Source organism: Anopheles funestus, chromosome X, assembly GCF_943734845.2.
Source record: "Anopheles funestus chromosome X, idAnoFuneDA-416_04, whole genome shotgun sequence".
In the NCBI taxonomy this organism is placed as follows: domain Eukaryota; kingdom Metazoa; phylum Arthropoda; class Insecta; order Diptera; family Culicidae; genus Anopheles; species Anopheles funestus.
Window position 1 is genome coordinate 22,020,618 of NC_064597.1, and position 28,000 is coordinate 22,048,617.

The 28,000-nt window shown below is 42.9% G+C and overlaps 2 protein-coding genes across 2 annotated transcripts in view; both read right to left on the minus strand.

Moving 5' to 3' along the window:
* Positions 1–28,000, minus strand: part of LOC125768179 (uncharacterized) — a 460,049-nt gene that overhangs the window by 411,495 nt on the left and 20,554 nt on the right. The window lies entirely within an intron of this gene.
* LOC125768231 (transcriptional regulatory protein AlgP-like) lies at positions 27,467–27,973 on the minus strand. The gene has a single exon (XM_049435609.1). It carries the CDS (start codon positions 27,971–27,973, stop codon positions 27,467–27,469), a length of 507 nt encoding a protein of 168 aa, XP_049291566.1.

Sequence of the window (28,000 nt, forward strand, 5' to 3'; positions counted from 1 at the left end):
GTATTTATTGTTTGCTATTATCTGTTTCAATTTATTCATGCATTGTTTTATTGTGTGTATTTTGGTGTGGTCTATTTTTTGTATTTGTTCGTATATTTTCTTCTTATTGATTGTGTGTGTTGCTTGTGTATTTTTATTTAATTCTAAAGTTATTTCTATGATTTTATGGTTGCTACCTCCAATGTGTTCTTCTAGGATTTGTTTCTTTGTGTTCAGAAATATATCTTTTGATGTAATTGTGAGGTCTATAGCTGTTTGTCTTTTGTGAGTGTCGATGGGAGTGCATGTGTATGTATCGTTGGGTAGAATTATCATATTTGAACTTTGGAATTCGGCTAAAATTGTCTCCCCTTTTTTGTCAGTCTTATCATCCCCCCAGTATGTGTGGTGTGCATTAAAATCTCCCATGACTATTACTTTTTTGAAGTCTTTGGTGTTGTATATAATTTGGTTAATCGTAGTTTGTAGCTCTGCATGGCTTGTTTGTGGTGCAATATATATAGATATTAGAACTAGATTGTTTTCCAGCAATCTAATGGACGTTGTTTGTATATGTTCTGATGGCCTTGCCGTTTTTAGTGATTGAAACTTGGTTCCCTTCTTTATCATAATGCAGCTGCCTCCATAGCCATCTGCTCTATCAGTTTGGATTATATTAAAACCTGGCATTTTGATGGGTTTATTCTCTTTCGTCCAGGTTTCTTGTAGACATAAACCGTGTATGCCTTTTTTATTTATGAAATTTTTTATCTCCTCCTTGTTCTTTTGGTATGACTGAATATTTGCTTGTATCAGTTTAAGTGTTTCCATTGTCTATGTAAATTTTTTTTTTTGTTTTTTATACTTTTTGCAGGATTTTATCCTGCTCTGAGTCGCTTAAATACGCTTCTGAGTCACTGTAGTATTTTTCATTTTCGCTTAGTATCACAGTGTCTATCCTGGCTCTTTTTCTAAATTGTTCATTTGTGGCTTCGTTTACTTTGTTATTTTCATCTTTTCCTTCGTTTGTTTCGATTTTTTCTTTGTAATTTTCTGTTATATTTATTGTAATTTCATTTGTTTCATTTGTTTGTGCTGTTTCTTCTTGTGATTGTGTTTGTGTTATCTGTTCATTTCCTATATTTTGTGCTGAGCTTTTTTCCATCACATTTACTGTGATTCTAGGTTCGTTATTTCTATTTTCATTATTTGTAGCTACTATTTTTGAGAAGAGATCTTTAGTGTATTTTCTAGGTATTGCCGGTACTGCCTCTCGACGAATTTGTCTTGCCTCCCTAAGGGTTATTCTGTTTTCCGTTTGGATGCGCTTGATTTCGTATTCATCGATGTACACTGGACAGTTTTTATCGAGCGTTGCATGGTTGTCACCGCATTCGACACATTTTAACGGGTTTGTGCAATTTTCGTGGTATTTATCGCTACATTTTGCACATACTTTTTCTCTAGTGCATCTTTTCTGTACATGGCCAAAGCGCATACACTTCATGCATCTCATCGGCAAAGGAATGTAAAGCTCTACCTTTTCTTTGAAATACCCTACTTCTATGTTTCTCGGGGTTTTTGTTTTGTTGAACGTTAGTACCGCTGTTCTCGTATTTATCAGTTCACCTTTTTGATTTTTTCGTTTGAATATATATACTTCGGTAACTTTCTGGGGTTTGAGGCCTTCCAATAGTTCTGTTTCATTCATGAATGTAAATGCATCACATCTAACTAAACCTTTGCACGTATTCAGTGTTTTGTGTTCCTCCACCAGGATATCAATTGCAATTGTTCCCCAATTTAGTTTCAGTTTTTTTAGATTCTCGGCATCGCTCCTGTTTTGCACTTTTACAAGCAGTGTACCATCTCTTAATGGTGTTGTTTGTAAGGGTTTGTGCCCTAACGCCATTTCTGTTGCTTTGTCGAAAAGAAACGGATTGTACGTAGCTAAGCTTTTCCCTGGGGTGGCACTTTGGACCTTCATGAAAATTTCTTCAGGTTCATACGATTCCTCCAAAGCTATTCTTTCACCTTTGTGACCATGGTGTTTTTTTCTCCTCTTCGTCTTGATGGAATCCTCTCCTAGGATTCCGTAGTAGGATCCGAAGATCCTACTCCCTCCGAGGGCATCGACCCCCATTTTCCCTACGTTTTCCCCTTTTTTGTCTCTCCTGTCTTCGTCGTGTGGTTTAATACTATATATCAAACCTGTGTGTTTCGTATGCGTGTGTTTGTATTGTCACTTGTCTTTACTGTGTGTCACCCTCACTGTGAGTATAAAGAGATGTTTCTCCGGTCACTGTTTGGATGAGACTGACCGACTTGCAGTTGCAAACTTGTGCTACTGTTTGTAAACAAACGCGCTATTTGACAACAAATGTGACAGATGGTTTAACTACTCGATCTGTAATCTTAATGGTCGTTAACATTTTAACGACTGGTGGATGGAAAGGGTTGGCGATACCATTTCGAGTAGATAATTTTAATGGTCGTTAAAACCAAACTAGTGGTTTAGCTTAATCGACTGCTTGTGCGATACCAGTCACTGTTTGTTGTAGCTGACGAAAAGAGAGGCAGCATGAGTGATTGTTTGTGTGTCCAAATTTGAGGTAAACCTCAAACGGCCACGGGAACATTGGTTTTGAGACGATTTTTGAGGGAATTGAGTATCTAAGGAAGTTTGAGGGATAGTTTGAACTGTCGTGGCCCCGCAGCTTATGAGAGGAATATTTTCTTTCTCATCTGTTTGATTGTCAAGTATTCATACATTTGGTCTAATCAAAGCTGCAGCGGATGAAGGCTCAGACCTCGTGTCACTATAATGAGCAGTGTTAGATTTGGTATCCAATGTGCATTTTTTCTGCAATTTATAATGTGTGTGTACAAGGTGCTGAAGCGCATTTTCAAACGGATATGCAGCTATTGTATAGAGTGGGCCTAAATGCACAAGCTCCTCATGTACGTGCAACAAGTTGTGAATATTGGTACTTTCATAACCTTCGTTGTAGATTTTTGCATAGTCAAATAAATATGTTAGCATAGTTAAAAACAAATTGTTTAATGAAAATAATGTAGCTACATAAAAGTAAAGCACATAGTGGTCCTATTCGGCGCCGCCAATTTTGTCTTTCAAATAATATTGCAAATGTGAGAATATTTCAGTTTCGCGCTTAAAGCGATCTCTGTGCCCCTCCTAGCATAGTTTAAATTTGTACGGACGTTGTAACCAAGGATTGTCAATTAAGTTAAGCATACTTCTTGTAGAAAAATAATATCTAGATCCGTCAGGCTTGTAAATGTAGCTAGTGCATCAATTTTCGTTTTGATTGATTCAGATTAACTGAACCAATATTACAATTATAAAAGCTTGGTGTGTTTGGGTGGACGGTTGGGATTGCGCTTAACTTGGGAACCCTGCGATGAAGTGAAAGTATCACTTTAAAATTCATATTCGGTTCGGCGCTTAATCTCAGCAAAGCTCTCTTCAAATGGATTTGGGAAAGGATTAGATGGGATATAGAGCGGTGATTTGAAGGTAATCTCATCATCGATACCAGCTGGAAAGTATCGATTGTTTGTTTTTTGTTTCGCTATAATGTCTGGTGTAGCGGCACTAGCTGAACTCCTGATTTCGACGTGGAAGCTGTATCATGCTTCGTTGGTATGTCTTGGTGCGAAGCAGCAGCATCCGCTAATATTTGTTGCAAATCTACCTTTGACACTATTAGCGGCTGCTTCTTGGTGTGTGTTTGAAGGTTCTTTGCGGTCGACGAAAAGTTTGGTTGTTTAACTGCACCTGAATCTGTTATTATGTTATTATTATGTTATTATGTTATGTATCTGTGGGGGAACCAAGGAACACGGCGGTGTTGCCAGATTTCGCCTAGCGCGTGATCCGACGAAGTTGCAGCGTTGGAGACCTTACTTTATTGTCAGCCCTCGTAATAAACGGCGCCGACCCACACGGCAGGACTGGGGATCAAATCCCATCCAGACCGCGTCCCCCCGTGGGACTGACTATTCAGCTACGCTGTAAAATTTGTCTCGATACGGCCTGGCCTTAATATGGTCTGACCAGCATAGCAAAAAAAACTTAATCCATGATTATCTGCCGAGTGGCCTTACAAAGAAAGACAAGAAAATTACATCCGAAACCTTAAACTTAAACATCAATTAATACTATATAGACGCAACCTAACCTAATGACTGATATGACATCTTTATTAGTTGCATATGAATTAGGTTTAGGATTAATCACAGACGCACAATAGGTGGGAACGAAAAGAGGATAAGAAAAGATGGAAATCAAAAACATTTGACGAGGAATTAAATGCACGAAATGCACCCAGCGAAGGGTAAAGACGTCCAACTGTAATGTGACGTTTAGGGATGAGTTTCAAGGTATTGTACGTTGGGTACAAATCGGGACATAGAAAGAGATAGTAAATAGCAAAGTGATACTCCATCAATACAATCGAGAACGAGGGTGGTGAACATTGGATCACTCCATAACGCGATCTTATGGACCGCTAACCAGACAACCGACATCTGCTTGGATAGCAGAGGGGGCAGAGAAACTAACACCAAGTATCTTCACATACAGTACGAGAAATTCCTATAAGCGCGCATATATTTTTTGACCTGCTGGTTCAATTGAACACTAATTGTAAATCCTCAATATGTTGTATAAAAGGCATTCAAATAACAAGATTATTGCACCAAAAGTGATTTGTTTAATAATCTTAACATTTATTTTAAAGAAGAAAATACATTTTTTGGAAGGAAATTTCTATAAACGCATTTAATTTTTATATTGAAAAACCAATACAAGCTATACAAGGATTAAACAAAAGTCGCTAAAAACTGCATGCCATTTGTATCGCGAACAGATTAATTGATAGCCGTTTAATGTGAAGCGATAGTGGACTGTTTACATTCGTAACACTCCCCCGCAGTGTTTTCATCCGTGGAATCACTCCTTATTTGTCCGAAATCGATGACAGCTAATTTGACGACAGGCCTTTCCAATACTTTGTCGGATGCTAGTTGCACGTGATCAGCGTCGTATTCCGTGGCTGGCTTTGCCCCTGATGACGATCCCACCAAACAGTGATTCGGCATCAGCCGGTCATCTTCCTCACGATCAACTGGTACGTCAGTCAGCGGGTCACAGTTGATTATTGGTTCCACTTCGATCAACCTGCTTTCCCACGCTTCCCCGAGGTGTGGTGCTGCGAGAGGGTTGGACGTCCACTTCGTTCCGGTAAGATTGACCTGTTGTGCAATCTTGTTGACGTTCACTTCTTTTAGGGACTGACGCAGCTCTTGGTTTGCACTGCCGAAGCTCGTACCATGATCTTGTAAGCGGCAGCATCCTGACACCACCCATCCGAGCCGGGTCTTAGTGGCAACTGGTTCATTTGACGGTCCTTCAACGGTTCTGAGTGGTCGTGTGAGGTGGTAGTTGTCGATACCAATGAGAATTCGCGGGACAGCCGAGTCGAAAGATGGAATCGGAAGCGCGCTTAGGTGGCTGTACTTCTCGCCAAGTTTTTCCGCACTAACAGACTGTGGAGGGAGCCCAAGGGAACGAATGGTGTGCACGGAGGATATCTCGTACCGATGATCGCTTGCTCGCCTTCCGGAAATGTAGAGATTCGTTTGCATTGAATCGGGTTCTTCGCGGACTTGTCCACCGGTCCCTCTGAGACAGAGAGGTTTGGTGGAACCCTCTAACCCTAACTCCTTCATCATGCGATGCTACATTAGGGTGACGGTAGAGCCTTCGTCGAGCAGCGCTACCGTATCAATACTTTTGCCTCGCCCGTGTAACGTCACAGGCACGTACCGCAGTAAAACGTCCGGCTGTGAAGTGGTAAAGTGTGAGAGGTTAGTTGCATACTAGCTGTTTTCAGCTTCTGGATTAGCCGTATTGTCGTGCAACAAGGGATGATGCTTCTGCGTGCAACCATTTTTCCCACACGTTCTGTTGTCTCGACACTCATTTCGATGACGTCTTAGGCACCCACTGCAGAAGTGACTCGTCCGTACGTGTTTCCATCGTTCAGCAGCTGTCATATGAAGAAACTTTTCACAGCAGTCCAGCTGTCGGCATCGATCGTCGCATGCACAGGTCGCTGTCGAGGGGTAGGTGTGACGTACAGCGGTGTGGACGTTCACCTGCTTCGTGAGCTTTTTATCATCTCGTTAGGTAGATGGTGGGGTCACTAGCAGCGCAGCATCCTTTGTGTCACGCATCCACTTGCCGAAATCCGCTAGCGTTGGGGCCGGTTTTCCCCGGATATGCATGCCCCACATCAGCTTCACAATTCCAGGCAGTCTTCCAACAAGCTCTTGCAGGAGCGGTCCGTCAAAACGACTTTCCGAGCAGCTCGATCGGACGGTGCCACAGATCTCTTCCACTGCTATGCCATAGTCTACTAGCGTCTCCAGGTTGTCCGTATTCGGTAGCGGCATGCGTTGGACCTGCTCCAACAGCGTGTTTATTACAATTTCTGGCCGTCCGTACATCGCCTTCAGTGTTGCCATTATTTCCGGCAGGTTTTCAGCATGCCGTAAACGACACTGCACTGCCTTTAGCGCCTTTCCCTTCAGTGCCAGCTGAAGGCGCAGGATGTTTTCACCGTCGGTGTAGCCACAAAGCCGGGTGGTTTCCTCGTAGCTGGCGATGAACATTGCCCATTCTTCCGGATTACCGGAAAACTTTGGAAGCTTCCCGGTAACAGCTTGCCTTGCGGAGCGTTGGATCCGGGTCAGCTCATGGGCTACTTCCGTCGATGATTGTCCCCATGCTGTTGAGGAAGCAGGCGGTATTCCATAGGAGGCACGTGGAACCGACGCCATCGCTTGTCCCTCCATTTTCTGCTCCATTGCTTCCAGCCTGGCTAGAACCACGTCGATGGTGTTCGTCGATTCCATCTTTTTTAGCTTGCAGAAAGCGCATAGCCACGTGTTGCGCTCTGCTCTAGAAAATCCCATTGGCAAGCAAATAAAATGGGTTTGACGATCGCATTTTTGGCAGGCGATCATTTCATTGGTCTCGGGTCCGTTGCACGAGTAGCAAACCCGAACGGAACGAGACTGTCTCGGCGTATCACTTCTCTGCTCCATGCACGCCTTCATCTCCTCAAAGAGACGGCTAATCTCTTTCATGGCTTGGTCCTGCTGTCGCGGGTCGGTCGGAGATGATGATCTGGCTTCCGTGGTCTTTGCGATACACGCTTGACAAAACCATTCGCGGTTAAGCACTGAATCGTCTACGCCAACGCACTCAAAGTGGTACGCTTGCCTGCACGCATCACACAAAATGCATTTATCACCTCCCGGCTGCGCGCACACACGACACGACAGTTCCTCACTTGCACTCTGCATATCTAACACTTGTTCCACCGACATAGTCCGATTTACCTCAGGACTCGATCGACGCAAATCCGAATTTCTCAAGACGCGACGCGACGGTTGACACTAGTGCGAATCCGAATTACTCAGGATTTTATAGTCAAGTGATTTTTTTAAAATGTTGCGTCTTCGCAACAGACACTTTTCTTTCCACGACTTTTATCAATTATCACGGCACAGTTTCCTTTAACGCTATTTATTTGTCACTTGTGTAGCGAGTGGTTAAAAAAATCACTGTGCTTCTGATGCGCGTTCTGATTGAAAAAAGTGCGTATCATGCTCCGACGCACACTTTTATTCATCCTCGCGCCGGTCGTCAACCCCTCTCGCCGGTCATCGCTCCAACGCTGTTTCGGGCTCCTTCGGGATCCTCTAGGCGAGATTGCCGCCCTCTATGAAGAAACAGCGCAAGCCCCGAGATGTTTTGTATCCATCTCGGTCGGACTGTTTACATTCGTAACAGTAGTATTGTTGTAGGCTGTGAAAAGGACAATGATTCACGTCGATGAATCGCTGACCGTATTGGGAATACACCCTGCAGCGCTGATATCGTTGTAGCCGATTCGATATTTCGGAATCAGCCTCTCCAGATGCATTCGCCATAGCTGCTGCATCTGCCGCGGCTTCGGCCACTCTGTCGTTTCACCATCGTCTGTAGTGTCTTCGTGATAATGCGAGCCACCTCACACAAAGTACTTTAGTTTTTATAACTGCGCAGCGCATATTGTGACCTCCATCAAGCAGCAGCGACTCTCCTGATCAAGCGACTCTCTCGCGTCCGTAAATATCGGGCATTCAAACAACTCGTGCTCGACGAATTCAACGATCCCAGGACAATTGGAACAATCCGGAGATAAGGTTAACTTCGTCAGGCACAGGTACTCGCGGAAGATGATGCAGAAGGTGTAGGATAACGTGTAATTACATGTGAATTTCGGGAGATTTTTTTTTATTATGTAATCTACTCCATGTCTGATAAAACCTATTTCAACTTTTTTCCGCTGCAGACAGTGGGTTCTTACAGTTTGAAAATGTAATCCTAATCGCAAGGATTACATAATACATATTTGTAACTGCGTATGGGATTTGAACCCGTACGGACCGTTCCCCCGTACAAGGACTGACTATCCGGCTACGTGGTAAAAATAAGTCTAGTAAGCCAGAAATGGCCGGCGTGACCTGTAAGGTCGTTAAGCCAAGAAGAAGAAACTGCGTAAAGTGGAGTGTTTCGACAAGATTTTATCTAAAAGTCGTGGATTTTACTTCTGAAACGCACTTTTCATTAATTAGTACTAGCATAAGCTTACATACTTACATACAGAATTTCGACGGAAAAACGGCTCAGACCCACGACTCCGGACCCACGGCTCCGTACCTACAGCTCCGTACTAACGGCTCCGTACTAACGGCTCCGGACCCACGGCTCCGGAAGAAGCTGTAACGTATGTTTAAATATGCATTTTCTGAAATTCATGTGTTTTGTCATGCAGTGCACGTGTACTCGTGTATTTAACTATTCTTTGTGAAGCTACGTACATACGCAGCAGTTTATAATCATTAAGTTTAGGCTCATGATTCTAAATACACACTATAAATCATTCAGAAATTATTACTTTTTATGATTATTTTGGTATTTGCACATAGGTCAATCAAAAAATATATCCAGCAGCACCAATAAACAACAATTAAGGACAGTTTACGTCGGTTTATTATTATTTAGAAAAGGTTACTTTTAAGGTTAGGTTACCCAAGTTAATTGCAACTTATTGTTTATTTTAAATGTAAATTCAACAGCCTTTATTCCGTCAAGGACATTAGATTGTGGTGGGTTAAACCGATGATTGCATACAATATATGAAACTTATAAATACACTTCTTTTTCTTCTTCTTGGCTTAACGACGGATTAACTTCTTGGCTTGCTTCGGGGAGACGGTCCGGATGGGATTTGAACCCGGTCCTGCCGTGTGGAGGGGCGCCGTTTATCACATGCCGCTCCATAGATTCTCTTCTCACATACACTATACTTATGTTTATTTTTTGACAATCGGTGAAGAGCTGCGTTGGAGTGTGTTTTTCTCCTTGGTAGATCGTAACTTGGACAAGCAATTTTAATAAATTTTCGAAAATATAAGTCCTCTACAATTGAAAAAGGGTAATATTCTTTGCAAATCATAACTAACAAGTTCTTCCTTTTTCGATTGGGTAATTGGCCTATTTGAAGCGATGTAATTTGATTTTAACGGATGTATATTGCTGCTCGATGGGGTTGGTTCTATAGCTTCGACTAATGACGTGGTTCGATGGAATGGAACCGTAGAATGTCGGCGTTCTAGATGTCGTTTTAAGTTGAATGTTGAACCTTTGTTGGTTCAACTCGATGGGGTTGGTTCTATAGCTTCGACTAATGACGTGGTTCGATAGAATGGAACCGTAGAATGTCGGCGTTCTAGATGTCGTTTTAAGTTGAATGTTAAACCTTTGTTGAACGCCATTAAACACTACATATGCGCCTTCATATTTACATATTTACCCTTGTAAAATGCTGTTAAATGTCGCTAGTCGTCTCAGCCATTTTAAAAAATCTGTGAAAATGTCACTTATTCATTATACTATATTTATTACCTTTATCATTTATTACCTTTACCTTTATCATTATTACCGAAATAAAGCTTGAAACCTTTGATTGTGTGTGTGAGCCGACAGAGTTTGTTGAAGCTAGAATTATTTCCATCTCGTTCTGAGCTATTTTGCCTCCTTTCTCTTGAGTTAAACCCACATTCAGAAGAGCTCAGTTTGCTATGCGCTAAGTCCAGGGCGGACGTGTTGTGGGGCTTAGAAAATTATATATCTGTTTGTGCGCGAATGATGCGCGGAGGATTGCAAATATGCGCGTTTGCTTTGTGCAGTGCAATATGCTGACGAGTGTTGTGATTTATGTAGAGTTTATGTGCCTTTTCCCTTCACTCAGTGCTTGCTTCGGCAAGCGCATTGAAATGTAGTGAGGGAAACAACTTTCGGTGCATGTTGTGGAAATTTCTTCCCCTTTTCACACGACGATGAATTCAGTTGGTGCTGTGTTTGGTGTGTGAAAGTTTATGCGTGTATTTTGGTGACAAATAGTGTCAAACATATTGTACGCGTAGGTACAGGATAGTGTTTTCGTCTTCCTTTTGTGCTTCTTTTGTGCTGCGTCATTCGCCTTGCGCACACTGTAATCCTGTGTGCAGTGAAGGATCGTTTTTTCTTCTTGCGCTGTTTGCCGCATCGTACGCGCACCCTAATCCAGTGTGCAGTGAAGGATCGTGTTTTTGTCGTCCTCTTCGGTGTTGTTCGTGTGTCGTCGTGTTTGCCATGCAGCGAAGCATGCGACATGACACACACTGTTACACGTCTTACACTATAATTGTAGAGCGGTGCTACAGCCCCGCCTACTTAAAAATCAGGAAAAAGCTCAAAAATTCGAAAACAGAACGAGAGGTCGCGATACGTTTTTGAATACGGGCGCGCGAGAGGCACATAGGGTTTTCCGATTCGAGCAGTGGCTTCGGGTCGAGTAGTTTAAATGCCCATATTTTGCTATACGGGCTACAACGGAAATTTTGAATATTTTTTTTATTCATAACTGAGACCGTATTGCAATTCAAACCATTTATTTCTTCCTTTACGCAACCCCCTTCCCATTCTCTACCTCTCCACTACTGCTGCACATCAGACTGCAACTCGAACACCAGAGGCTCCTTTAAAACCCAGAACAAACCTTTTCTAAGGAATCATATGGATAGCCGAGGCCCCAGTATTAACAATGTGGTTTTTTCCTTCTAACCATATGCACAGGTCGAGTGTGTGTTTCATAACAGTTGTGCAATAGTTTCAACTTGCTTTGCTACTTCCAGCGTTGTATTCGTTCCAAAAAAAAAAGACAAGACAATTCTGAACAAGAAAATAGAAGTAAGAGTTCACGCTGCTCCCCTCTCATCCTAAAAAAAAATTGTAGGTGCAAAAAACCTACTAAGCTTATCTTTGTATCCACTAATACAATGTATTTATTAGAAGGATCATACAACTATCACTATGGAATCAAAATTCTAGTTAAGAATAGATAGCAGCAACACAAATTTCAAATAAAAAAATTGACTTTTGTAAAGTATTTCTTTCCTAGTGTAAGATATTCTCACGGTATATTGGCTGTGAATTTTCGGAATTTTTTCAACGAGCCGAGAAAGCCGTGATACATGCGCGCCGTTCCGTTTGTAACTGTATATTCATCTGTCAAGTTCATTACAAAGTTCATTTTGCTTATTCTAAAAGTTCACTTACTGCCCTAGATGAATAGTCCAATTAACTTATCTAGTATGATTCCTTTCTGTTCGTCCTTCAAATGTTTCTCGAAGGATTTCCCTTATCTTATATTGTAATTTCCTGAAACCTATAGTTCATTTCCAACACCTAGTGTATCTATCCCTCTAACTGAACTATACGCAGAACCAAAAGAAACACTTAACACATTGAGCGTCGCGACGAGTTTGCTCTTCTTTTCGTTCTGTTCTTAATTTGTCGCAATCATAACACTGACGAACGCGATCATGCATGTTGAAACATGTTACAACAAGTAGATCTTTGTGTAACAGTAACTTTATTCGCTAGTATCTTACACGCACGTCCTTCGCTCTCTATCGCTGTTTCGTGAATATCCTACTTCTTACCACGCTACTTCGGTCCTATCGTTCTTATCGTTTTCGAAGCAGGGTTACTCCTGTGGGTTTCGAAAATACTGATTACAATTGTTAAGAAAGGCACAGAGTAGAAATAGAAAGCATAGCACAAAGACAAAGTCAAATAGTTTTTTCTATATATTTTCTTTGGAACTGAAACAGTCATGAACTGAATGCTGCCACAGGTTTCAGAGAAGTTTGTTCCTCTAGCGCAGCACCAGGCTGCCTCAAAGGACCTACATAACACTAAACTTTCGCACATTCGTAACACTCTTTCACTTGCACAAAATATGAAAGTACACATATCACAATGCACTGGTTTAACTATTAACAATAAACTTATCATTTTCTAACGTTCTTTTTTTGTCAAATGTAAACGTGGAAAAGGTATAGCGGGCTTCTTTTGATTCAGCCACCCATGTGACAATTGACTGCATAAAATTCTGTCAAAAATGCTGGCTAAATTTGACAGGATCGGATTTTGCATAGGCTGGAACCAAAATCCGATCTCACGACAGTGAGGCGAGCTACCGATTGATGAGTGAGTGGAGTGAGATCGTGAAAATGTGAGAAAGAAGGCAAGGGAGGAAAAAACAAGGTGAGTAGGAGAATTTTAAATAAAAATGTAACCGTGCAAATAGACCTGGAGCGATATTTCTCAGTGAGAGATCTCTCGTTGCGATGCGATAAAATGCGATGAAAAGTTCATATATAAAAAAACAGCATCTAAACGTCGTTGCCATAGAAACTCATAGAATTATATCATCACAGTAGCCAAAGAAATGTCTCGCCCAGCGATTTTCCTTTGTTTGCTAAATTGAGATACTTTGCGAAATATCTCACTGAGAAATATCGCTCCAGGTCTATTTGCACGGTAACGGAAAAATTTGATACTTCTTGGTATTTTCTTTATCTTGATTTCTTCGGCAATTTTTTTACGCTATTTTATTATTCGCCATCTTTGTATGGTATCGTGTTTCCCATCTGGCAGAAAGACACTCACGGAGCTCATAAAATGATCGAATAATTAAACGACCAGCTAAACGGCTAGCGAAGTTATTGGCTTCGTACACACGACGGCTCATGAGACGTCCACAAAAGCCGAAGTCATACAAAATTTCAAAAAAATTGGGTCCTGTCCTGGACGCGTCCACAAATCGCGAAGCGAAAGAGGGTTCGGGAATTATACCTGGGATCTTCTCGAAGTGAAAAAGGATTCTGAAATTATACCTGTGATCCGCATTAGAATACCACGTACGCTGCATTCGGGGTAGCACTCGGTAAAGCGTTGTTTTGCTTAAGCGTGCAGTAAGCATAGAGGGTTTGTTTCGGCTTTCTACGAAGTTGCTTGTGGACGTGGGCATTCGATCGATGTTTCCGAAGCGACCCGACCGCGCGTCGTTGAATCCGAAGCAACCCGATCGTGGGCCGATGAATTCCAAGCGAGCCAATCGCGTGCGCCGATTATCCTGAGCGACCCGATCGTGCGCCATTTCTTTCTCTCGTCGTTTCTTTCGACAGTCACGTACACAAAAATTTACACATCAAATATTTTTTTTTATTTCACAATATTTTTTCACAATATTAACGAGTGTTGTTAATTCACTTTTTTATTATTTTTAACTACTATAAATTAGTAAATTAATCAAATTTATCACTTGAAAAACACAAACAAAAACTTCAAAACACATATATGATGAATCATGGCTGTAGATGAACAACCTTCCTGCACTGTTCACTGTTGCATGCTGTTGCGGCTGACGATGCTGTTTGATTCCACCCTTGAATGGTCTTCTGAAACACTTGAAATGGAAACACAAGAACATAATTAGCATCGAATAAATGTGCTGTATATTTTTCAACACTTTTACATACCTTTGAGGACACAGTTCGTTGATAATTCACTATTTTAAACCTCCTCAAATCAACGCGTCCCTATTGCACTCTCTCGGATCACGAAGTCCGGCAACGCGGACTGTGTGCATGTGCGTGTTCCGCGTTTGCTTCTTCCTTTTTTTTTTGTAAATTGTTTGAAAATCACACTCGGGTCGCTCGGTCGCTACGATCAACACCAACACATTGACAAAACCGCTCACCACAGGGCACGAACGGCAAAAACCACTCAAAAATAGCGAGATGGAATGATGAAAAAGCGAGAGGTCAATATGAAATCTTCGGAAAATGTCATGTGGGTTTCTTCGGCTGTGTGCTTCGGCTTTCTTCGGCAGCGCTGTCGAATCCTTCGTGGTGTGGGGGTGGTAGCTGTAAGCAGAGAGAAGAACACATATATTTTATTTTTCTTTGGAAATGTTACTTATCTTTTTCGCCATTCGAACCCGTGACCGTGTGTTGGAGAACAATTCAGCGTTTGTATACGACTAATCTTGCGCGTTATTCGTAAGCAGTATTGAGCGGAATAAAAGCAGTCACGACACGAATTACTTAATTCGGAATGCAGGAACATATTTTGAAGTTGCTTTCAAGTTGCATTACAAGTAAAGTTTTGTGGGGTGAATATGGGGTCGGTGTTGGTTTTTTCTCTGAAAGATGTTTGGTTTTTCTGTTTGTTTTTTTTGTAGACATTTCTACAATCTGCAAACAACTCTAGGGGAAGAAATAAATTCAGGTGCCTCGTGTGTTCTGTTTTCTGTTCATAGCTTTTGTCATGTTTTTATTCAACACTCAAGTTCAGTTAAGGTCGATCAGTTTCTTTATTTCCATTATTGTTTTTGTTGTTGTTATTGTAATGTAATAAGTTTTAGTTAGTTGTAATTAATGTATTAAGTTAGAATAGCTGTTTATAAGCACAATACAATACAATACTACCATACAATACTGTAATCAAATCTTATAAACTAGGTTAAAACTAAAATTTACTTCTGCCTTTGGATTACCGGATTGCCTAACTTATACCGGGTCTACTCGGTTGCTTACAATCTATACTTAACCTATTTAATCTACTTAACCTATTATCATCTTATTCTGTTGAGGTATGTACCAAAGGAGTAAATAATACCAAAGGAGTATACGATTTGGATTAGTTTCGTACTGTCTTAATTGCAATCATTTTACATTTCATATTATGTATAGCTACAGTTCTAAGTGAAGTGGAAATGTCCTTTTCATATCCTACAAAATTTAAACCTAAATCTGATCTACAGGGAGTTGCAAAGCTTGAACGCCTTTTATCAAAGAATACCCGTTAATAGGCCAAACCTGCGAACATCTTCCTATACATGAATTAAAACGTTACTAACTAGATGATTGCGGCTGTAAACTATACTATAATCCTCGACCGCCTTCCTTAACCTTTGTTTCAATGACCAAATATACACCTTAACATCTATAACCACCTACCTTCATATATCATGTATATTGTACGACTATTTGGCCTTTTCTGCATTGAAAAGTATAAATATATTCGTTTTTAGCTGTTAGGTTGGAAATAGACGAAGCGAGATTTACGCGGATCGAGTAATACGCGGCTAGTTTATACCAGATTTAGCCCAGTTCAGGTGTCAAATTTGCCGCGCCTGCTATCGCGCCCGCGTTTCCGCAGAGTTGTTGAAGTGCAGCAACTCTGCGTTTACTCGGTAGCGAGATCGATGACATAAAGAGTTGTTTACAATTTTGTTGATGATTTTCTGGTTAAGAAGAACCAAAACATAAAGATTTCGCTACAAGGACTAAAAACTACAACAAAAAGAGTAGGTTTATAGCTGCAGTAAATAGATTTTCTTAAGCTATTGGCACTGCGTACGCGGTTTGGTCCATACACGAGGCGCGGTTTACTCGCCTGTTTGACCGACGTTATACCAAAATTGACACCCGCGTATTACTCGATCCGCGTAAATCTCGCTTCGTCTATGTCCAACCTTATGTTGATTTAAAATTTTCAATAAAAATGTATTAAATTAGCTACCTTCATTTTAATAGAACAAAATTTCTGTACCAAATATATTACCTACAGCTGGCAAATGGTTATAGAATTTGTGGGTACAAATCGAATATTGCATTAAAAGTATATTTAAAAAATTGGAAAAATCTGGTTTGTGCCTATATAATAGAAAACATGTTTTTTCAGACACTCCTAAAGTTTCAAGCCGTTAACTTCATTAGATTACAAAATATTTAGATTTAATAGTGCAAACCGTGGGGCTGCACGGTTACATGTGATAAACGGCGCCGGTCCACACGGTAGGACCGGGTTTAAATCCCATCCGGACCGTCCCCGGACCGAAGAGATATTCAAATTTGGAGATGTAGATTTTAATAGTGCAATGTGAATTTAGATCGTGTAATCTGTCGTTTTAAGTAATACGTTAGGGCCGTTCTTATTAAAATAAAATCATTAAATTATTGTATTTTTTTTGCTTGACAACATTTCATCATTCAAAAGGAAAATATTAAAAATAACCATTAATTTTACGTTTTAACCGTAGAGTTGGCAACCAAATTTACACACGTAAGTTGGTAACCGGGGCATACCCGGGTATTCCATATGTTACAATTAATGGTTTTTTTTATTATATTATATAAATTATGGAGTCAATACGTGTCGAAATCTTTTATGGGTAAGAAATGGTTGGCGTTATGGTTAGTGCTTGTGAAAGTAATTTCGGCCAAATCGGTATTTATTTTAAAATGTAAAAGCAAGTTTTCTACAAGTAGCACTCAGTTTCAATTATACAGTTCCATATTAACAGTAATCATTTTCTACAATTGTAAACATGACATGACACATGACGTCATAACGCATTCGTTACAACAGATCTCTCCTGAAGCATGTTGTATCCTTTTTGATCGATCAATCCGTACTTATCTCGATCAATACGTACTTATGATTCTCTGTGAACCTCAGCAATTCCACAAAGCACCGAGCTTTTTTAACTTACGGATTTTGACGAAACAGCTAATTGTCATTTAAACGTACTGCTAACACTGCTCACGAGATCATTGTACGATCAGACGTCGGGATTAGAGTTTTATGTACCCAAAACCTATAGTCTAGTTTTACTTAATCAGCGTCAAGTGTCCCCTCACCTATGATAAGGCGTCAATGTCTCCAACACTTCATTAAGGGAAATCTCTTCCAGCTTTTCAAATGATCGCCTGGACGATCGAGTGCCAGCCAAAGGTAAATGTAAGCGCACCCCGAAAGTATGAACATGATCCCCCATCCTATTATACACTTGTTGAAGAATGTTATGGAATGAAGAATGATACAGATGAATGATACTATGTATAAAGTACATTTGCATAAGAGATGCATTGCGCGTAGTGCTTTTATTATAGCCTACCTTTTATTATTATGCAATGTATCCTACCATTTTACCCCCACCCCAATACCTTTCGGATCGTACGAAATGAAAACACGAAGGATTCTCTTTTCACTTTCTTCCTTTATTTACTCACCATTTCGCTCACACATATTTGGGTATATCCCCTCTGTACTGGCGCCACCTGATCCTCGCCTCGTCGTGCCTGTCGATCCATCCATCCTAGCCCGTTCGCCTTGCCTCTGGCCCCTCGTACGTCTTCCTTCCTCCACAAGGACGGGCTTCTTTGGAAATGCGGTGCACGGTGTTGGCGGCGCCCGATGAAAAGCTGTGGGAGAAAGCGAAAAAAAAAAACACTTTTTATACACACATTATAACTCAGGAACATTTGAAACTTACCAAAACTTTCGCCTGCAAATGTTGCTGTAATTTTATGTACGCCAACTGCATCGTTTCCCCCTGCATTTCCGCCAATTTTAGCTGCATTTTCCTATATCCAACTTAGTCCGGGATAATCCGTGTGCTGCGCCATCCACCTGCGCAAATACGCACTTTTATTCACTTTTTACACTTGGCTTACGAGCCTTTTAACACTACACACTTTTTAGACACATTCGCGGTGCAAACAATTAATTTAACTTAACTTAATTAGGTTTTAAATAACACGCCACGGAGCTGAACCGAGTCCAGCAAAATCAAAAACTGTTTGTGAAAGTGATCAAAATATTCTCAATCCGTCCATAAAGAGAAAGAAGAGAGCCAAAACAAACGGCACTATGGGGTGTATCAAATGAATGATTAATATTTTGACCATGAAAATAATATCCATTATGCGACACAAAATAAAATCTAAAAATGGAGCAAATTTTTAAAAGTGAAGATTAATTTGCCCTTCACATTAATTAAAAATAATATTTAATCCATAAAAAAGTATTTTTTATACTTCAATATGCATAAAAACGAAATATTTGCAAAATTATCAAATTTTAACCAACACAATTCTAATCCACGCCATTCATCCGTGGTGATCCTAATCGGCGCCATCATTTGATAACAGCCAATCAGGATGGAGCTTACTCCTGCCGAGTACGATACATGGCCGATGGCGTGTGTGTGTGCGGTGCGACACCGCGAAACTGAACACTTTGTTGCACGCTCGAAAATGAACAAGAGCGAGATGAGCGAGAGGGAAGAAAAACTAGTTAGGGTCAGAATGGGACGGGAATAGCTTGCAACATCAGCCTTCGGGCGCGACACTCCCAGGCAGCAAAATCGCCGATGTCGCATGAACTTTTGTATGGGTGCTACACTACCAAAACCCCTACCAAAATGCTTACCCATAGCAGCATGAATGGTTGGGTTTTTCTGTAGCGTCGCACGGGTGTCGCGTGTTGCATGCAATGTATCCTACCATTTACCCGAAGCAAACCCGACCCCCACTCCAACACATTTCGGATCGTATGAAATGATGACACAAAAAATTCTCTCTTCACTCTCTTTTTTTATTTACTCACCAATTGCTCACATTATTTGGTACCCCCTCTGTACTGCCGCCAGCTGATCCGCGCCTCTTCGTACCGGTCGATCCTTGCTTCCATCGGTCCGCTTCAGCCGCGCGCGCTTGCCTTCCCTTTCGCCCCTCGTACGTCTTCCTTCCTCCACAAGGACTGGACTTCCTTGGAAATGCGGTGCACGGTGTTGGCGGCGCCCGAGGAATAGCTGCGGTAGAAAGTGAAAAAGAACACTTTTTATACACATATTATAACTCGGGAACATTTTAAACTTACCAAATCATTCGACAGCTAATTTTGCTGCAATTTTATACACGACAACTGCATCGAGGCCGCCGGCATTCCCATCAAGTTCAGCTGCATGCTCCAATGTCCCACTTCGTCCTTGATTCCGCAAGCTTCGTCCACCTTCGTACACACGCATTTTTCACTTTTTTACAAAGGGCTTACGAACCCTTCTAACACTAGACACTTTCGAGACACATTCGCGGTACAAACAATTAATTTAACTTAACTTAATTTAGTTTAGAATTACCCTCCACGAAGCTGAACCGTGTCCAGCAAAATCGATATCTGTTTGCGAAAATGTCCACAATTCGTCCAGCAAGAGAAAGAAGAGAGCCAAAACAAACGGCACTATGGGGTGTATCAAATGAATGATTAATATTTTGACCATGAAAATAATATCCATTATGCGACACAAAATAAAATCTAAAAATGGAGCAAATTTTTAAAAGTGAAGATTAATTTGCCCTTCACATTAATTAAAAATAATATTTAATCCATAAAAAAGTATTTTTTATACTTCAATATGCATAAAAACGAAATATTTGCAAAATTATCAAATTTTAACCAACACAATTCTAATCCACGCCATTCATCCGTGGTGATCCTAATCGGCGCCATCATTTGATAACAGCCAATCAGGATGGAGCTTACTCCTGCCGAGTACGATACATGGCCGATGGCGTGTGTGTGTGCGGTGCGACACCGCGAAACTGAACACTTTGTTGCACGCTCGAAAATGAACAAGAGCGAGATGAGCGAGAGGGAAGAAAAACTAGTTAGGGTCAGAATGGGACGGGAATAGCTTGCAACATCAGCCTTCGGGCGCGACACTCCCAGGCAGCAAAATCGCCGATGTCGCATGAACTTTTGTATGGGTGCAACACTACCAAAAACCCTACCAAATTGCTTACCCATAGCAGCATGAATGGTTGGATTTTTCTATAGCGTCGCACGGGTGTCGCATGTTGCATGTATCCTACCATTTTACCCCCACCCCAATACGTTTCGGATCGTACGAAATGAAAACACGAAGGATTCTCTTTTCACTCTCTTCCTTTATTTACTCACCGATTTTTGCTCACATATTATTGGGTAGCCCCCCTATGTACTGGTGCCAGCTGATCCGCGCCTCTTCGTACCGGTCGATCCTTCCTTCCTTCGGTCCGCATCAGCCGCGCGCGCTTGTCTTGGCCTTCCCTCTAACCGCTCACTCGTCTTCCTCTTCCACAAGGACGGGCTTCCTTGGAATACCGGTGCTTGGTGCTGACGGCGTCCGATGAAAGGCTGTGGGAGAAAGCGAAAAGGAACACTTTCATTGCACATATTTTAACTTTATATTATCACCAACTTACCGAATATTCACCGGCTAAATTTTGCTGCATTTATTTGCACGCAAACTGAATTTTGGTCGCCTTTATTCCCGGACTCCGTCGTACCGATTTCCCTGTCGTTCCGGGATAATCCCTTTGCTGCCACTCCGTTTCGCTGTCCATCTTCGCACACACGCACTTTTTCACATTTGGCTTTCGAGCCTTTGAATCACTTCCACGGCGAACTAATAAACTTATTTTATTTACACTAAAGTATTTTGTAATTAACACGCCACGGAGCTGAACCGAGTCCAGCAAAATCCAAAACTGTTTGCGAAAATGTCCACAATTTGTCCAACAAGAGCGAGAAGAGAGCCAAAACAAATGGCACTAAGGTTTATCTCAAATTAAGGAGTTATATTTTTGACCATACAATTAATTGACTTTATCAACAGTAAATAAATTCCATAAATGGAAGAAATTATTGAAGGAGATTATTTTTTACCCCTTCTTAATAATTAAAAATAATATTTAATCAATAAAAAGATATGTTTTACGATTAAATATTCATAAAAACGAAATATGTGCAATAACAACTAATTTTGACCAACTTAATTCTAATCCACGCCATTCACCCGTAGTGATCCTAATCGGCGCCATCATTTGATAACAGCCAATCAGGATGGAGCCAAGTACGATACATGGCCGATGCCGTGTGTGTGTGCGCTGCGACATCGCGAAAGTGAACACTTTGTTGCACGCTCGAAAATGAACAAGAGCAAGATGAGCGAGAGGGAAAAAAAGCTAGTTAGAGCCAGAATGGGACGGGAACAGCTTGCAACACGAGCCCTCGGGCGCGACACTTTCGTTCGTGGGTGCGCTGAGCCGCGCGGCTAAAAAATTGGACGTGAAACGAGGGGAAGTCATGCAACATTGCTGCCTGGGTGGGTGTCTCGCTCCCACTGCAGACGATCAAACGGCGCGACATAAGAGATAGCAATATGAACAAAACGTTAAGATTTTTCGAAAAAAGGCATCTCAAAATTATACTTTTATAAATTGATGCACTGAAGATTTGCGAAAACAAACTATGTAATTAGTTTCATAAAAGTCTTATCTTAATATTTGCCGAAGTTTGTCAGTAGAAAAGCGCAGCAACCGCGGAAAAATAACAGTTTGAAAATGACGACCACTGTCTATCAAAAATGATAGAAATGGCCCCCCAGGAAACTTCACTGTCTATCAAAAATGATAGACATGGCACACAACGTGTTAAGGGAACACCGCACGAATTTTATAATAATTCCTGCCTAATTTTTGTTTCGTCTTGGTCCTGGTTATCTTGCCCTGTATCGGTTTTTTACTTGTTCCATTCGAAGTGATTCGCTCGTATGAAATCTTACAGTACAATTTGATTCGATATTTTCGGCATATCGAGTAACCGTTAGAATGAAATAATTTTCCGAACCGATGTCGCATTTTCACCCGTACCGGGACGTGCTAATTATATATACTCCGAATTTGAATTTGAATTTTGATTTCTATCGCCTGAGAGAGGTCCCCTTATGAGTCGCTACCTAAAAGAGGAAAGTTAAACTTAATTAATCATAATAGCTAAGTTGTAGATCGCTTGTGGTTTGTTTCGAGCCCTAGGGGTGCTTATAAATATTTAAAACAAATCAGAATGAGATTCGTGCTAACTGTAAACTAATAAAACATCTTATAACAATACTGACCTGAAGTGTTTGTCGATCAACGATTGTGCGATCATCCGTGATGTGGTTGGCTTTTTTTTGTTGGTGACCGAGAGGAGAACCTTCATAGGGACCCACCTTCCAGAGGAGAAGACCAGCTAGGCTGGAAGCACCACACTCTGGGTACTGTCCGATTTGCACCATGCACCAGTGCACCTACGGACTAAACTCCTCTCGAACCTCGAACTACTGACGGATCACCCAGGAGGGTATTACTTCGTGCAGCAGCCCTTAGGGTACATTCGATTGAGTTAAAAGAACCGAATCTCCCACGGCACCGCGCTGTGGTCCTTGGCTAGGGGACAAGGCGTAAAATGGACGGTATCTACACCTCAACGACAAGTACATAAGTCTCACTGCCGAGGATAAGACCGTCAAGACCTGTCACTGAATTGTCCTACGACAATTAGTGCAGGATACTACGTCTCCGAAGGCCCCGTAAGGCCCCGAAGAAACCTTGCTTTCGCTCCTCCCCTTATTATTATATCATTGGTTGCGGCGCTCGTTGCGTATTGCACGCTGTTGCAACCGCACCATGATGGCTTTAACTTCACTGGCAACAGTTCCCCATGCACTGCCGCTGGCGATCATCACTGCGACAATGTTATCCGGGGTAACTGCCACCCCTACTCCACGTTCTATTGCGAGACGAGTCGAGGCGTTGCTCTCGTAGTAGAATAATACATGTTCCGGTGTCTCCTCTAAGTCGCACACTGTACACATGGCGGAAGAGATGAAATTCATCCGCTGGAGGTACTCATTGAAGAACCCTTGTCCGGTGAGAAACTGGGAGAGGTAGAAATCCACCTCCCCATGACTTCTCCCGATCCATGGTTCATCCTCTGGGATGAGGGCGCCAGTCCAAGTCCCATGTACAGCCGTGCTCCATTCACGCTGCCATGTACGGACGGATTCTACACGCTCGGCCCTCCTGCAGGTCTCGGTGGTCTCACCCGTCGATCTCCGGAGGAAGTAGACCCTTGCGTCCTCCTCAACTAATACATATATGCAGCGGCAACATGCCAGCCACCACACATGCCCCATCGTGTGACGACGTGCGGAAAGCACTGATCACCCGATGTACCACCATTCGATGGAACCTGCGCAGCCATTGGCGGCAGTTCTCATATCGCAACACCTGGTGCCAAACGGGAGCCGCGTATTACACTATGGCGATAGCAGTAGATGCCACGACTTTACGTCGACTACTGCGCGGCCCGACCCTGTTCGGCATTAGCTGAGTCAGCATGGTTGTGATCTTCGTCGCTTTCTCAACAGCGTATTGAACGTGTTGAGTGTACTCTAATCTGTCATCTATGATGAAGACTAGGTACTTCAAACACCGCGACGATTGGATCACGTGTCCATCCATTCGGATCGATGAGCTCTGCACAGCTCTATGTGAGCTCACCAAGATGTACTCAGTTTTCCGAGGTGCGAGCATCAGACGCACTGAATGCATTCAGTCAACAACGATTGCTATTGACTCCTCCACTCGCGTTTCAACCTCGGAAATGGTACTTCCCTGCACATTTAGTACGATGTCGTCTGCAAAACCTGTCAGTGTCGCTCCCTCTGGCAGTGGAAGCGACAAGACGCCATCGTACATTACGTTCCAAAGGGTCGGCCCAAGAACCGACCCCTGCGGTACTCCCGCTGTTACTGCACGTGAAACAAGCCCCGTACTCGTCTCATATACCAGTTCCCTGCCCCTGAAATAATCTCCTAGGAGATTATACAGGTAAACAGGGACCCTGATACGCTGCAAAGCAGCGGCAATATCACTCCAGGACACATTGTTGAACGCATTTTCAACATCGAGAGTGACAATAGCGCAATAGCGGCCACCATATCGATGCCTCGATCTGGCTTCTGCCGCTATGGCTATGACACTCCGAATTGCGTCCGTGGTCGAGCGACCCTTCCGAAAGCCAAACTGCCTCTCGGATAGGGCCCCCGTCGTTTCGATGTGATCTTGTAGTCTATCCAAGATCACACGTTCGAGTCCCTTCCCGGGGCCGTCGATGAGGCATATGGGTCTAAAGGACCCAGGCTCACCAGGTGGCCTACCGGGTTTTGGTATTACAGGGTTTCTCAGGCCAACTCAACACCGTAACACCACTTTTCAACAACGTAAACTATGTATCCGAAATTGTATATACAATTCGAACCCGGTAACTCTTTTCATCATGGTAAAAGTAGGTCTCGAATCCATAAAATCATTATTCAACACTGCGAAATGCGTATTCGGCAGATCTGTCAAGCAACCTGTTTAGCCTACGTATTTCGATGCTCCGTTGTAATCGATATTCAAGCATTTGAATTTAAACGTTTGTTTTACAATAGAAGCTAATTTTCATTTGTACAAACTAAATAAATATTAATGAATTGATTTATTTTATTTGTTTATTTATCTTTCGACGTTTCAGTGCTCTTTTAGTTCGTATGAAGCAAAGTAAAGAAAATAATTTGTTTCTTAGCCCATATTTCCCTACATTTATTGCATATAATATTACAGGGTTTCTCAGGCCAGCTCAACACCTCAACACCACTTTTCAACAACGTAAAATGTGTATCCGAAATTGTATATCGAATTCGAACCCGGAAACTCTTTTTAACATGGTAAGACTAGGTCTCGAATCCGTAAAACCATTACTCGACACAGAGAATGGCGTACTTGACGAACACGTCGCTGACTGAATGTTTATCATGCCTATTTCGATACTGTCAACATGCGTTACATTTCATTTGATACAATCAAATGAATATTATCATTTTTATAGATTTTATCCTTAACAATTATTTTCCATAAACAATAACAATAGTAAACATAAAAAATACTGGATCTTAAGATGAATTCAGTATTTTTTATGTTTACTATTGTTATAGTGTATATTAATTAATTGTTTAAGATATAATTTACAAAAATGATGATATTCATTTGATTATAACAAATGAAATGTAACGGATGTTGACAGTATCGAAATAGGGATCATAAACATTCAGTCAACGACGTGTTCGTCAAGTACGCATTTCCCAGTGTCGAGTAATGATTTTACGGATTCGAGACCTAGTTTTACCATGTTGAAAAGAGTTACCGGATTCGAATTCGATATACATTTTCGGATACACATTTTACGTTGTTGAAAAGTAGTGTTACGGTGTTGAGTTGGCCTGAAAACCCTGTAAAACCAAGAACTGCCTGTTACAACTCGTTGGAAAGAGGCCCCCATTTAGAGCCTTTTGATAAACAGTCCTGAATACATCAGGCTGTTCTATCATGGCTATAGCTAAGGCCGGGTTAGGAATACAATCCATCCCTGGTGCCTTTTTAGGCTTTAGCCCCCTCCCAATGGCTACGATATCACCACTGGCGATTGGAGTAGGAGGTTGATCATCTTCCACACTATATGGTGGCCATTCCACCGGTGGATGCACCGGGAAGAGATGGTCCACGATCGTGCTCAACCGAGCACGATCCCTTTCTCTGGGGGTTTTATTCCCCTTCAAAACTTTCATAAGGATCTGATAGGCCGGACCAAATGGCATTTTATCTGCCAGCTCTATCTGCTCTCTTAAGAGTCTCCTTTTACTCGCTACAATAGCCTTCTTGAGCTGACCGCGGGCGACTTTAAATTCACCCCGGCGCAACGAATAATACTCCGTCCTGTGTGAGCGTTGCGCTCTGCGGCCAGCCCTAAGGCATGCACGCCGCAGTTCACCGATCTCTTCGGTCCACCAGAAGGCTTGGGCCCGTACCGGACGTCCGCCATCCGATGATCTCGGCATAACCGCCTCACACGCGTCATTCAGAGTCAAAGTCAGGCTCTGTGAGTCTTCAACATCGATTTGCTTTAACTGCAGTGCTAGAGCCTCTCTAAAGAGCTCTCCATTGAATTTGCTCATCCTGAACCGACCGGCAGGACTCTGAACGGCGGGCGCCGTGCTCGACATGGCTCCCACGTCAAACACTATTGCCCGATGATCACTCTGCATGTGAGTCTGCAGCACGTGCCAATCCGAATAAGGGACCATTCTCGGCGTCACGAAAGTGAGGTCAATGAAAGACGACCGTTCAGGCGTCCAGAATGTTGGTATTCTTCCGTCGTTTAGGAGTACCGCATCCAGACACGCGAACGCAGTGAGCATCCTGCCGCAGCGGTTCTCCTCTGCTAGCCATACGGCTGCCTCATGCGGCAGACCAGGCATTGAAGTCACTCCCAATGACCAGCCTCGCCGCACCCGCCGCCACAACCACGATGTGGTCAAGCAGCGCCCCGAACTCTTCCACCGTCCACCTGGGTGGCGCGTAGCAGCTACAAACGACGATGCCGTCTATTACTGCCGCTACCAACCCAGGCTGGCTTGTTGGAATAAGCCGCTGGACGGGGAATGCGCCGCAAGTGACTATTGCAGCTGACTGATCCTCCGCATACAAAATGTTGCGGTTGTGCGTCTTGCCTAACACTGGATCAGCCACGAGAACTACATCAGCCTTCTCCTCCAATGCCACCTGCCACATCAAATGGTAAGATGCGGCACAGTGGTTCTGGTTATGTTGTAGAAACCTAACCATTATCGCTTACTTACGACAAGGCGCTTTGGACACCCGTTGCTTCCAGTCGAGTGCCCCGACGCCTTGCCCCCCTTGCAATCCAAGCATGCCGCCTTGTTGCGGCAATCTTTCAGGACGTGTCCTTTTTGTCCACATTGTTGGTCTCTTTCTGTCCTCTTTAGGGCATCTGTAACTTAGATGCCCTATGCACCAGCACTTAAAGCAGCGAGTATATCGTTGTGCTGCTTTTATAGGGCAGATCGACCAGCCGACTTTGAACTTCTCCTTTTTGAGAAGTTTCTCGGCTTCCTGGTGGCCAACCTTAAGGTTGGCCACTTGTGTCCCTGGGACACGCCCTTTGCGAAGCCGTATGTCCGCAGACGGCACGGCAACTCCGCAATGGCCCTGAATGGCCTTGGCCACGTCCTCAGACGTGGTCACCTCGTCCACATCACGGACCTCCAACAGAACTGTTGGGGCTAGAGCCCGCAATGTGGCCTTTTCTCCAATGTGCTTGGCGAGGGCCGGCACAATCTCACGAGCCGATTTCCCTCGCCGAAGCTCCAGCAGCAGGTCTCCGTTTTGGGCCCTTCGGACCTTGGAGACCTGCTCTCCTACCTCTCTGAGGTCCCTCGTTGCGAAGACCCTTGAGGATCTATGCATAGGAGGAGGGCTCTCCTGCTCTGAGCAGTACTGCCTCTGGTCGCTGCTTCTTTGGTGGCTTCGCCGGCCGCGGCAGTCCGGTCTTACGACCGGCCTTCTTGGGCGGCTCCACCGTCTTTCCCTTCTTTGGCTGCTTTGCAGGCTTGACCGCTTCGCCTTTCGACTTCTTCTTGGCCGACTCCATGGCAGACTTTTGGGCCTTCGGCTTGCGGCCCTTCTTCGTCTGCTGGACGAACTCTTGTGCCTCAGGTTTCTGGGCTACGGTGCTTGTCGCTCTCCCAGACCCCTTTGAGGTCTTTGCCTCAAGTCGCTTACGTAGCGACTTGTTCTCCTTGGTTAACGTCTCCAGCAGCTCCAGGATTTGTGTGAGCAGCTTCGGCTTAGCCTTGGCTGACTCGCCCCCTTTCAGCGAAGAGACGTATTCGCGGAAGCACTGCATGTGCTGATCGGCAGCCTCCTTTAGTGCCTCGCGGTCTTCACCTTCTTGCTCGCGAAGCATCTTGGCCTTTTCCAAGGCCGATAGCTC

What these genes read in the sequence shown, in the direction of transcription:
- LOC125768231 (XM_049435609.1), bottom strand. Translation starts at nt 27,973, where the DNA reads ATGCTTCGCGAGCAAGAAGGTGAAGACCGCGAGGCACTAAAGGAGGCT.